The sequence below is a fragment of the Octopus bimaculoides genome, chromosome 26 (assembly GCF_046866305.1).
Source record: "Octopus bimaculoides isolate indiv1 chromosome 26, ASM4686630v1, whole genome shotgun sequence".
Classification (NCBI taxonomy): Eukaryota; Metazoa; Mollusca; class Cephalopoda; order Octopoda; family Octopodidae; genus Octopus; species Octopus bimaculoides.
Window position 1 is genome coordinate 25,460,865 of NC_142953.1, and position 13,430 is coordinate 25,474,294.

The following is a 13,430-nucleotide window of genomic DNA, read 5'->3' on the forward strand; positions in this document are numbered from 1 at the left end:
TATATATATATATATATATAATTTATATAAGTATATATATATATATATATATATTTATTTATTTATTTATTATTTTACTTGTTTCAGTCATTTGATTGCGGCCATGCTGGAGCACTGCCTTTAGGCGAAAAAAATCGACCCTGAACTTATTCTTTGTAAGCCCAGTACTTATTCTATCAGTCTCTTTTGCCAAACTGCTAAATTACGGGTACATAAACACACCAACATCGGTTGTCAAGCGATGGTGAGGTGACAAACACAGTCACACAAACATAAATGTATGTATGTATGTATGTATGTATACAATGGGCTTCTTCCAGTTTCCGTCTACCAGATCCATTCACAAGGTTTTGGTCAGCCCAAAGCTATAGTAGAAGACACTTGTCGAAGGTGCCACACAGTGGACTTATACATACAAGCTAAAAGAGAGACACATTAAAAGAGACAAATTAATTATAAAATTCCATGGAAAGAGCTGCAGCAGCAGCAGCGAGAAATCTTTATATTTTAAGTAAAGCAGTAAAAGCACAAAAAGAAAGAAAAAATAATAATTAAAACAAAAAGACAAATTTAATCAGTAAATATCTTCACGTTATTTATATGATCAGAAATATAATTTCATGGTGTCATAGTGAGGATTTGATCAAAGACTTTGCAATTAAAAGAAAGGAGAAAACTTCAAATATAAATAAAGTGGAAGTATATCAAAATAACAATTTATTTTCCATCTTTCTGTTATTTTTGTCTCATTTTGGAAAATAACAATTTATTTTATGGTTTATAATTTTTTATATTTTGAATTACATATATATGGGAGGTGGGCACCAAATTATCTTTTAAGTGTTTAAGGCCCTCTATGGGTCTTAATCGTAATGTACTCCTAGATACAATATGCCTAAATGGTTTAGGGCACAAAAGAAATCACGTTAAACTTGCCAAAATAATATCCAAAGTGGTTTCTAAGATCAGAAATATTATCTTGAAGTGTTTGTGGTGTCATAAGTGAGAATCTAATCAAAGACTTTGCAATTAAAAAATATCAACTTCCTATATCTAAATTGTTTAAGAATCTAAGGGTGAAAGTAGGGGAAAACTTTTCAAATATAAATAAAGTGGAAGGATACAAAAATAAACATTATTTTCCATTTTACTGTTAGTTTTGTTTTGTTTTGAAAAAAATGAAAATTTATCTTATGGCTTATTATTGTTTATATTTTGAATTACATATATATATATCTATATCTATCTATCTATCTATCTATATATATATATATATATATATATATATATATAGGGCACCAAAATCTTTTAAGTGCTTAGGGCCTCAGTGGGTCTTAATCTGGCCCTGCTGTTGAAAATTTCACAAGTGATGGATATGAAAGCGTAGGTGGATCTTTACTGCTGTTTCTTTCCATTCTCTATCATTGCAAAGTTAGAATCAGAATTATGATTAAAACTCATCTAATTCCTGTTGGAACAGTATAACAGTCAGTGAGAAGACAATCTTCTCTGGCATGATGCTTTACATATTCACAGAATGCTTCTCCAGATGAGAAATTCAGTTCTGCAAAATGGTGATTCCTTCTTCAAATAGTTTGTTCTTCCATTCTAAACTGCTGAGCGTTTTCTTGACTGGGATACCATAATTTGGTATTTTCTCATTCTTGAAGTCTCTCTCTTGAAGCTAGACCAATAAACAAATCAATTTAGAATTTAGAACAGTGATTGATTTTCAACCTTTTTAATGTCTGGCCCAGATATCCAAAGCCTGGATTTTTCTTTCTTTTTTTTTTTTTAGGGGCCTGCACCAAAAAAAGTAAAACAGAAGCTAATAAAAGAAAAATTTATATTTAATGAGGGAAAACTCTGATGCTAGAATAATTTATGAAATTGTACATAGGCGCAGGAGTGGCTGTGTGGTAAGTAGCTTGCTTACCAACCACGTGGTTCCGGGTTCAGTCCCACTGTGTGGCATCTTGGGCAAATGTCTTCTAAAATAGCCACGGGCCTACCAAAGCCTTGTGAGTGGATTTGGTAGATGGAAACTGAAAGAAGCCCGTCGTATATATATATATATATATAGAAATGCAGAGACGCCTATAATTTTGCATTTTTGTATTTGCTGCCGATTAGGTAAACCGTAAATACGCGGTATATTTTGAAAAATTAGACATAAAAACACGAACCATGCGGCGTACTGATTCGTGCTTCATATGTTGTCTGGTCAATTCTGCTGACGAAAGTCTGACCTTGTAAGATATAATCTTTATCTTACTAAAATTGACTTGAAACCATGGTACAGAATATAGATTGGTAAAAGTTTTTATTTTTCATTTCCTTTCGAAATTATCCCTAACTTTTGTGGTATGTAGTATTTTTGCTGCTATTTCTAGCGAGTAGATGTCCTATTATAGGCGTCTCTGCATTTCTAATGAATAATACATAGTCTATTGACTGTTTTTACTCTCGCTAGGCCACTGGTGGTAAATAAAATTTCTAAAATTTTCTTTGCCACCCTATAATTTATTAATAATGATAAAATTCTTTTTGGATGATTTTCTGTAGGAATTTCGGCATTTTGCATTTTTGTATTTGCTGCCGATTAGGTAAACCGTAAATACGCGGTATATTTTGAAAAATTAGACATAAAAACACGAACCATGCGGCGTACTGATTCGTGCTTCATATGTTGTCTGGTCAATTCTGCTGACGAAAGTCTGACCTTGTAAGATATAATCTTTATCTTACTAAAATTGACTTGAAACCATGGTACAGAATATAGATTGGTAAAAGTTTTTATTTTTCATTTCCTTTCGAAATTATCCCTAACTTTTGTGGTATGTAGTATTTTTGCTGCTATTTCTAGCGAGTAGATGTCCTATTATAGGCGTCTCTGCATTTCTAATGAATAATACATAGTCTATTGACTGTTTTTACTCTCGCTAGGCCACTGGTGGTAAATAAAATTTCTAAAATTTTCTTTGCCACCCTATAATTTATTAATAATGATAAAATTCTTTTTGGATGATTTTCTGTAGGAATTTCGGCATTTTGCATTTTTGTATTTGCTGCCGATTAGGTAAACCGTAAATACGCGGTATATTTTGAAAAATTAGACATAAAAACACGAACCATGCGGCGTACTGATTCGTGCTTCATATGTTGTCTGGTCAATTCTGCTGACGAAAGTCTGACCTTGTAAGATATAATCTTTATCTTACTAAAATTGACTTGAAACCATGGTACAGAATATAGATTGGTAAAAGTTTTTATTTTTCATTTCCTTTCGAAATTATCCCTAACTTTTGTGGTATGTAGTATTTTTGCTGCTATTTCTAGCGAGTAGATGTCCTATTATAGGCGTCTCTGCATTTCTAATGAATAATACATAGTCTATTGACTGTTTTTACTCTCGCTAGGCCACTGGTGGTAAATAAAATTTCTAAAATTTTCTTTGCCACCCTATAATTTATTAATTATATATATATGTGTGTGTCTGTGTTTGTCCCCCTAGCATTGCTTGACAACCGATGCTGGTGTGTTTATGTCCCCGTCACTTAGTGGTTCAGGAAAAGAGACTGATAGAATAAGGACTGGGCTTACAAAGAATAAGTCCCGGGGTTGATTTGCTCGACTGCATGGCCGCAGTCAAATGACTGAAACAAGTAAAAGAGTAACCAATCACTTGCAAATGACAGCTATGATGGAGAGCTTTGAGATTTCACCAGAGTATTAGGTCAATCGAGCAAAATTGCAGTGATGGCAGATACCGGTGTCATACAAATTGGCACATAAATGCATCCCGGTCATGCAAATGGCACCCGTGCTGGTGGCACATAAAAGCACCCATTAAGCTCTCAGAGTGGTTGGCATAAGGAAGGGCATCCAGCTATAGAAAACCATGCCAAATCAGACTGGAGTCTGGTACGCCCTTCCAGCTTGCCAGTCCTGGTCAGGCTGTCCAACCCATGCCAGCATGGACAACGGACGTTAGATGATGATGATGATGGTGGTGCAGATACTTATCAAAATCCCTTCTCCACAATCTCGTGAATACTCAACCAGAGTGAGGCCATCACATCTCACTAGACAGCCACCGTTATCTTCAAGGTGGGGGGGAGGTCCTCCCAGCTAAATAGGCCCATCACAGTTCAGCCACACCATTGGGTGTGTAGAGGTATGTACATAAGTATCTATGTGTGTGTGTCTTTGTGTTTGCCCTCCCCCCTGTCATTGCATGACAACTGGTGTTGGTGTGTTTACTTCCCCATAACTTAGTGGTTTGGTAAAAGGAATTAATAGAATAAGTATTAGGCTTTACAAAAATAAGTCTTGGGGTTGATTCGTTTGACTAAAACCCTTCAAGGCAGTGCTCCAGCATGGCCACAGTCAAATGACTTAAACAAGTAAAAGGAAAGCATACACACTCACACATACACATTTCTACATAAGCACACACATACACATGCATGAACATATATACATGACATATACACACAAGTATGCACACACACGTTTGCACATGCAACATATGTGCACAAGTACATACACACAAATGGTATATATACACAAACGCACACATATACATACACATGTACACATGACGCAAACATACATACACATATACAACATATACACAAGTACACACACACGCACACGCAACCTACGTACACGCACACACACGCATTCACACATGCACACATGACAAACATACATACACATATACAACATATCTACACAAGTACACACACACACACATTCATACAAACACATGACATATACACAAGCACACACACACACGCACACCTTTGCACATGCAACCTATGTGTACACACACACGCACACACATTCACACATGCAATCTATGTATACAAGTACACACACACACACATGGCACACATATACATACACATGCACACATGACACAAACATGCATACACATATACAACATATCTACACAAGTACACACACACACACACACATTCATACAAACACAAGCACACACACACACGCACACCTTCGCACATGCAACCTATGTACACAAGTACACACATACACACACACACACACACACACATACACATATACATACACACGTACACACACTCCTATGTATAAGGAAAAGTTGACTGACTTGTATTTTTAGTTTTTCTGCAAGTAAAGAGGTTTTCTCAATCTGAAGACAACCGACCTCTCTTGGTGTCACTTCTCCGTCTTTGGTCAAAAGATTCTTACAAACCAACACATCTCCTGCTTCCAAACACATCATATTTTGGCCGACTTTCAATTCTTCTTCAAGTTTAGCACTGAAAAACAGAAAAAAAAATTAATAATTTCTTACATTATATAAAGTACAAGGAATTGGATTTACAAGGTGACAGGGGAATGGTTTGTGAGACATTCATGCCTCTCCAAGCTCTATTCCTGGTAGTAATTAATGGTAAATCACTTCCATTGAAAATTGAAACTGGGTCTTGGAGAGGATTTTATTCATAAAAGATGTGTGTGTGTAATGTGTAAGATGCATGCATGGTTGTGTGGTTGAGAAGTTTGCTTCCCTACCACATGGTTTTAGGGTCAGTCCCGCTGTGTGGCACCATGAGCAAGTGTTTTCTATTATAGCCCTGGGCTGATCAAAGCTTTGTGAGTAGATTTGCAAGACAGAAACTGAAAAATGTCCATTTTATATATATATATATATATACATATATATATATATATATTATATATATTATATATATTTATTATATTATATATAATATATATTATATATATTTATTATATTATATATAATATATATATATATATGCATGCACAGGGGTGGCTGTGTGGTAAGAAGCTTGCTTCCCAACTACATGGTTCTGGGTTCAGTGCCACTGCGTATCTTCTACTGAAGCCTCAGGCCAACCAAAGCCTTGTGAGTGGATTCGATAGACAGAAACTGAAAGAACCCTGTCATATATGTGTGTGTGTGTGTCCCCACCATCACTTGACAACCAATGTTAGTGTCTTTATGTCCCCATAACCTAGCAGTTCGGCAAAAGAGACCGATAGAATAAGTACTAGGCTTACAAAGAATAAGTCCTGGGATCGATTTCTTTGACTAAAGGTGGTGCTCCAGCATGGCCACAGCCAGATGACTGAAACAAGTAAAAGAAATATATATATATATATATATATATATATATATATATATATATACACACACACACACACATATATATACAGTTTGTAGTGAGGTACAGATTTTGTATATTCATAAAAGAAGGTAATCCTTTCAGGGATTCATCATGAGTCCCTGGAGGGAATGAAAGCATTCAGTAAATAGTCATCATCATCATCATCATCGTTTAACGTCCGCTTTCCATGCTAGCATGGGTTGGACGATTTGACTGAGGACTGGCGAACCAGATGGCTGCACCAGGCTCCAATCTGATTTGGCAGAGTTTCTACAGCTGGATGCCCTTCCTAACACCAACCACTCTGAGAGTGGAGTGGATACTTTTTACGTGTCACTTGGCATGGGGGCCAGTTGGGCGGACCTGGCATTCATCACATTTGGATAGTGGTTTTTATGTACCTCAGCACGGGAACCAGTCGGGGGGCACTGGCATCAGCCACGTTCAGATGGTGCTTTTTGCATTCCACCAGCACAGGAACTTATCCAAATTCTGATTACCTTCTTCTTTTATGAATATATATGTGCGTGTGTCTGTATCCTTGTCTTGGCATCACATGATAGATGGAGCCCTTTGTTTCCAATCTTCCTCCAAAACATGTCTGGTCATGGGGAAATATTACCTTGCTTGGAAACACGTGAATTCCATTTCATGCATGCAAGCATGAAAAAATGGACCTTAAAATGATGATGATCATCATCATGATTGTGTGTGTGTGTGGGGGGGGTATTCATCCGACCCATGCTGACTTGGAAAATCAGATGTAAAAACAAAGAAACAAATGATAAAACTCACAAATTATCTTCCAGTTTTTGATTTAGCTTTTCGAAAGCTTCATTCTCTGATTTAAGAGAAATAATCTGGAACTTCAAAGTTTTGATTTCAGACAGAAATTTCTTTTCATTCTAAAATAAATAAATAAATAGATAAATAAATAAAATTTACATTTTGGATAACTTTAACCCTTTTGATACCCAGCCACCCGAAACTGCCTTTGGCTCTTTGATACAAACTTCCTGTTTTTAAGTAAAACTATCCATCAAAATTTCACGTTAATGCCAGAAACACCAGCTTAATAACAACAAAGTTATTTTACTAAATTCTTCATTATTTTCAAAATTAATTCAAAGTCAGTGTATTTCTACAGAAATATGGTAACAAAAGGGTTAAAGTGATCTAAATTAAAACCTGCCATCAAAATTCAATTTTTAATTTCCAAACACCACCTTTATAACAATATATTTATTTTACTAAATTATTCGTTAGTTTCAAAGAAAATGTGTATTTCTACAGAATGAGAGTTAACATTCTACTTCATTGGAGAATCCCGAATTGCAATTTTCTAACTTACAAGCAGTGGTGCTCTGCTTTCATCATCTTCATCGTTTAACATCTGCTTTCCATGCTAGCATGGGTTGGACGATTTGACTGAGGACTGGTGAGCCAGAAGGCTGCACCAGGCTCCAATCTGATCTGGCAGAGTTTCTACAGCTCGATGCCCTTCCTAACGCCAACCACTCTGAGAGTGTAGTGGGTGCTTTTACATGCCACCAGCACAAGGGCCAGTCATACGGTACTGGCAATGGCCACGCTCAAAAAGGTGTTTTTTACGTGCCACCTGCACAAGAGCCAGTCCAGGGGCACTGGCAACGACCTTGTTCAGGTTCATTAATACTGAAAATAAATAGAATCACATGAATTTTCTTATTTTGAATGACTTGCATTCAAAAATTCCTGAAGGAGTTTGTTTCAATTTATTTGCTCTTATGTAACTCTCATCATCACCATCATCCAGTATTTTAAATCCAGGTTTTGTCCCCGTTAACGGAGGGTGACCAGAGCAACTGAGGTAGGATGAAAGGCAAAGCTGGCCTTTGTGAGATTTGAACTCTGAATGTAAAGATATGGAAGAAATGTTACTAAGCATCTTAGTCTGATGTGCTAACAGTCCTGCCAGCTTGTTGCACACACACACACACACACATGAGGGAGTGCTGAAAAGTTCCTGAGTTTGTGTAGAACAAAATACAGTTAACTATGATTTTATTCAACATATCCCCCTCTCAGAGTCACACATATATTGCAGCGGTCCTCCAGTTTTCTAAGCCTTGTAAAAGAACTTGGAAGGTTGGGCCTCCAACCAGGCCTTTCATGATAACCTTAAAGCCAGGAACTTTTCAGCACATTCTCATATATATATATATATATATATATATATATTTTAAACAAAGTTTAAAATTAAAACCAATTTCTCTTGTTCCTCGGGTAACCTAATTTATTTCCTTACTTGCGCAGGTTGCCAAAACTTCTATATCGGACAGACGAGCCTCCCATTACGTAGAAGAGTAGCTGTCCATAAGGAACAAATAAACCTCCCTCAATACCGCCAGATTCCACTCAGTGGCCACATAGACTCTTGCGCCAGAAACAAAAACCCTAAATTCATTATATTCCCCTTCTATCAATGTAAAGACAGAATCTCCACACAAGAAAGAATCAACAAGGAGAATCTTTTCATAGAGAAATTCCAACCATTTCTTAACACACACACACCTCAGTGACCTTATTTCTCTATGAACAGACACAAACTTCCTGTTGGGAAAAAAAGAGTTCATAACTCTAACTAAAAACACTTGTCTCCCCTTACACACACTTCCTGTTTTGACACCACATTTCCTGCTTAACACAAACTTTTAACCCTTTTTTTAAACCTTACAAAACTCTCAACTCTCATGCATCCTTATTTTTCCTACCAATTTATACATGAACTACTATTGAACTACAAAAGCTCAAAGACAATATAATGTATGGGTATATTTCTTTTTTTATATATTATTGTTTTATATATTATTTTCTTCATTTTGTACTTCTTTGTAAAAAAACATTTTCATTCTCCTTCTTCTTGATAATTTGCTTCTTCGCAATGAAAACCGGTTAGAAAAAATCTTTATTAAATTATGCTTCCAGTTCAGCATTCTGGCTTTTTTTCATTTTCCTATATATATATATATATATATGAATAACAACAATAAATGGAGCAAAACGCATTTCCCCATTTGAATCATTTAATTTAAACCTTTAGCATTACGTTTACAGCCCCCTCCCTTTATAACTCTATGTAAACAAGCGTTCTTATTCCTAACGCCCATGGAATAATATTATTGCTTCCTTTATATCTCTATGTAAACAAGCGTTCTAATGGTCACTTGGCCATGTAACATCTTAGTTTGTAAGTTACCTCATCATTTTGCATTTGTCTTGCATTTATATGTTGGTTCCCTGAAGATGAATATATGTGGAATTCCAGCAGCTCTTACTTCTTTGTAGAAGGGCTCTCATATATTTTGAAACATGTGTAGGAATTAAAGGAACTTTTATTTATATGCATTTTGCTCCATTTATTGTTATTATTCATATCTTCTCAAAATGCATCACTTCAACTTGATATCTCTACCTATAAAACGGGTGTGATATTCTGTTTTTTTTGTGTAATTTTTGCTACATATGGTAACTATTAACATATTTACATTGTCAAAGGTTTTTTAAAACTGAGATAATATTAATATATACATAAACAAATATATATGTGTGTGTGTGTGTGTATCAACTCTTCCATTATGTAATCAAAATTCTATTGATGCAACAAATTGATGAGTTTGTGGGACCAATGCCAGTTCAAAAACCTCCAACAAAATGTTTTATTCCGCTGTTTCTGTCACCTAATTTGGTATAAAAAAAAAAAAAATCACCAACAACAAAATGACAATTGGACCTCACTTGTTTATGGATAATGTTTTGGTTCTGGAGATGTTTACATTCCTTCTTGGAACTTTCCAGAGCCTTGCTCATTTCTTCCTGTAGACACTCAAGATCTTGGCTGTTTTGCTAAAAAAAAAAAAAACACAACAAAACAACAGAAATATTAAAGAAAAATATAAAACTCATTTCATTTTAATGAATATTCCTTAACGAGGTGTCAAAACATATGATATAGGGATATGTACATATACAATATGGAAGTATGTGTGATTTAGGGGTCTGTACTTTTGGAAACTTTTTATCATAATGATGTTTGGGTGTCGAAAATTCAAAATCAGATGAATTGGTATTGGTGTATAAAAATACATAATATGTACATAGATTTTATACATACACATACACACATATCATCATTTAGTGTCTATTGTCCATGCTGGTATGGGTTGGATGGTTTTACCAGGGCTGGTAAGCTGAGGGGCTGCACCAGACTCCAGTCTGATTTGGCATGGTTTCTACAGCTGGATGTCCTTCCTAACACCAACCACTCTGAGAGTGTAATGGGTGCTTTCATTATTATTATTATTATTATTATTATTATTAAGTTGGCAGGCTGGCAGAATCGTTAACATGCTGGGCAAAATACTTAGCAACATTTTGTCCATCACTATGTTCTGAGTTCAAATTCCGTCGAGGTCAACTTCACCTTTCATTCTTTCGGGGTCAATAAATTAAGTACCAGTGAAACACTGGGAGCGATGTAATTGACTAGTCCCCTCCCCCAAAATTTCAGCCCTTGTGTCTGTAGTAAAAAGGATTATTATTATTATTATTATTATTATTATTATTATTATTATGTCTCTGTATTATCATATGGGTATTCATACAAGTACTTAGAAATCTAGAGTTATGTGTATGTACAGAAAGCATAGGTTAGTGATTTCTGTGGCAATGGTGATGACGAATGAGGCAGTCGCAGAAGAGAAAGAAACAAGGCAGAAACATGCTGCTGCCATGCCTAGAGAAATATTAGTTAGTGAGTTGTATGGTTATGGCAACTTACATGTTGCTGTTTAAAACAGTTCTGTAGATGACCCATTTGTTCCAGCAATGTTGTGTATTGGTTCGTCAGGGTCGTGAACTCCTTCTGCAGGGTTTTGTTTGCTAGTTTCTCGTCTGTTGACTCTGTTTCATAAAAAAAGAAAGAAAAATAAATAAAGGGAAAAAGACGAAAAAGTGTATGAAAAAATAGTTTAGAAGTTTTGATGGTTAGCAAAAACAAAAAACATAAAGAAATGGAGGGATATGAGTAGGTTTTATATTTCTTTACTATCCACAAGGGGCTACACACAGAGGGGACAAACGGATTAAGTCAATTACATCAACTCCAGTGCGTAACTGGTACTTATTTAATCGACCCTGAAAGGATGAAAGGCAAAATCGACTTCAGCGGAATTTGAACTCAGAACGTAGCGGCAGACAAAGTACCGCTAAGCATTTCGCCCGGCATGCTAACGTTTCTGCCAGCTCGTCGTCTTAGATATGAGTAGGTTTTTGGTAGGGCCTATGGTGTGGGGAGTGCAGTTCAGCCAGTATACCAGACTCATAGAGGCATGTAGCTAAGTGGTTAGAGTGTTGGACTCATGATCGTAAGATTGCGGTTTCAATTCCTGGATTGGGCAATGCATTGTGTTCTTGAGCAAAACCCTTCATTTCATTTTGCTCTAGTCCACTCAGCTGGTAAAAGTGATTAATCACATCCCGAAGTGGCATCCCCTCCATAGAAACTAAGAAACCAACTCTATGCTCCTTACAGAGTAATGAGGGCAGACCATACAGAAAGAGACTGGGGGAGATGCATGGCTTAGTGGTCAAGCTGTTGAACTCTTGATCATAAGATTGTGGTTTCAGTTGCTGGACCAGGCGACGCATTGTATTCTTGAGAACTGAGGAGCATGGAGAACTGCTAAAGGGTCCAAAGAACCAATGAGGGGCTTGGAGAAACCATGAGAGACCTGAAGAATTAAGATGGGGGGGCGGGGGGTGCTCTTGTGAAATTCTCATGTGTGGAGAAGACTCCACCGACCACCACCACTCTTCCAAGGTGGGTCCCATGAGCAACTTCATTATTCCCATCTTGTGAAATTTCTCTTGGAGGCATCGGTTTTTGGTTCTAATCAGAATATTTGTGAGCAGAGACAGTTTAATATTGCACAACCTGTTAATTTAATATAGTTGGTTAGTTTTGAAAGCCCAAAGGGCTTAATGGAGCCCCCACCATAGCCCAGTCTTCATGTAAAGAGTCAATACACTCCAAAGGGTTTGCTTATCTTCTTTATGTCTACAACAGAACTTGAATGAATTTTCTTTAACCCTTTAGATCACCAGGGAAGGGTTGAGCACATGATCCTTTATTTTTTCAAGGGCTCCGAAATGAGCATGAAGAGGAGGTTATCTTCAAACCAGGGATCTGAACCAGCTATTTGCATTAGAGTGAACTTTGCAAAAGGCCTACCCAGGGACCAGGTTGTGTTGTTAAACCAGCAGATGAAGCATGTGTTTGGCAAGTTCTGAAGATTAAAGTTCTTTGTAACACAATTTATCCCCATCTTCTTTGACCCTTTTAATTCCAACCTGACTGAAACTGCCCCTGGGTTTTCCTATTTTAACCCTTTCGCATTCAAATTACTTTGTCAAATGCAATGCTTACTATTTATTCACTTTGTTTGGAATTAATCCTGCATTATCTCTCACAGCTTTGAGATTTCAATGATGTGATTATATTATTTTAGAATGACATTGTAAGATATGTGTAAGAGGTCAGAAATGGGTGGTTTGAACCAGGGCTGTGGAGTTGAAAGAAAAAAATTTGACTCCGACTCCTCTTTGTATAATGAAGTGATTGTGGTCTAGATATCTCATAAAGCATACGCTTGTACTTTGAGTAGGCCCCTATGTTATAACTGGTTTATATTAAAGAATAAAGATATTGTGAGTCGGTGTGGGTATAGTTTTACAAACTCCAACTCCAGCTACCCCTTAATTGTCTCCAAATCTGACTCTGACTCCACAGCCCAGATATTCAACCTGTTTTATGTTCAAACTAGGGCTGTGGATTAGAAAATTACTATTTGTAAATCTCATAACATGAGATATTCAGCAACAGTACTTTGGAGTAAAGATTGTTTGCCAACATAACATGGCAGTCCTGGTTTAGGACGAATGTTGCTGTAATTTAGCCCCAGGAGACATCGTCTCCAGCAGGCCATACGACACAATCTGTGTCCTTATATTTTCGAACAAGGGAATCTAGCATCCCCACTCAGCTCAAAACAATATTCCTAGATTCTCTTGTTCGAAAATGTAAGGACACAGATCATGTCATGTGGCCTGCTGGAGACGATGTCTCCTGGGGCTAAATTACAGCAACATTCGTCCTAAACCAGGACTGCCATGTTATGTTGGCAAACAATCTTTACTCCAAAGTACTGTTGC

The 13,430-nt window shown here is 36.6% G+C and overlaps 1 protein-coding gene across 1 annotated transcript in view; it reads right to left on the reverse strand.

Moving 5' to 3' along the window:
• Window positions 1-582: 582 nt before the first annotated feature.
• The window catches only part of LOC106876742 (uncharacterized), a 38,939-nt gene continuing 26,091 nt past the window's right edge, over window positions 583-13,430 (reverse strand). Inside the window, exons 5-9 of the mRNA XM_089342488.1 lie at window positions 10,999-11,120; window positions 9,957-10,064; window positions 6,975-7,084; window positions 5,135-5,306; window positions 583-1,684 (exon numbers count right to left, since the gene is read on the reverse strand). Coding sequence (XP_089198614.1) covers window positions 1,559-1,684; window positions 5,135-5,306; window positions 6,975-7,084; window positions 9,957-10,064; window positions 10,999-11,120 — 638 coding nt within the window. The 3' untranslated portion in view covers window positions 583-1,558. The remainder of the gene's footprint in view (window positions 1,685-5,134; window positions 5,307-6,974; window positions 7,085-9,956; window positions 10,065-10,998; window positions 11,121-13,430) is intronic.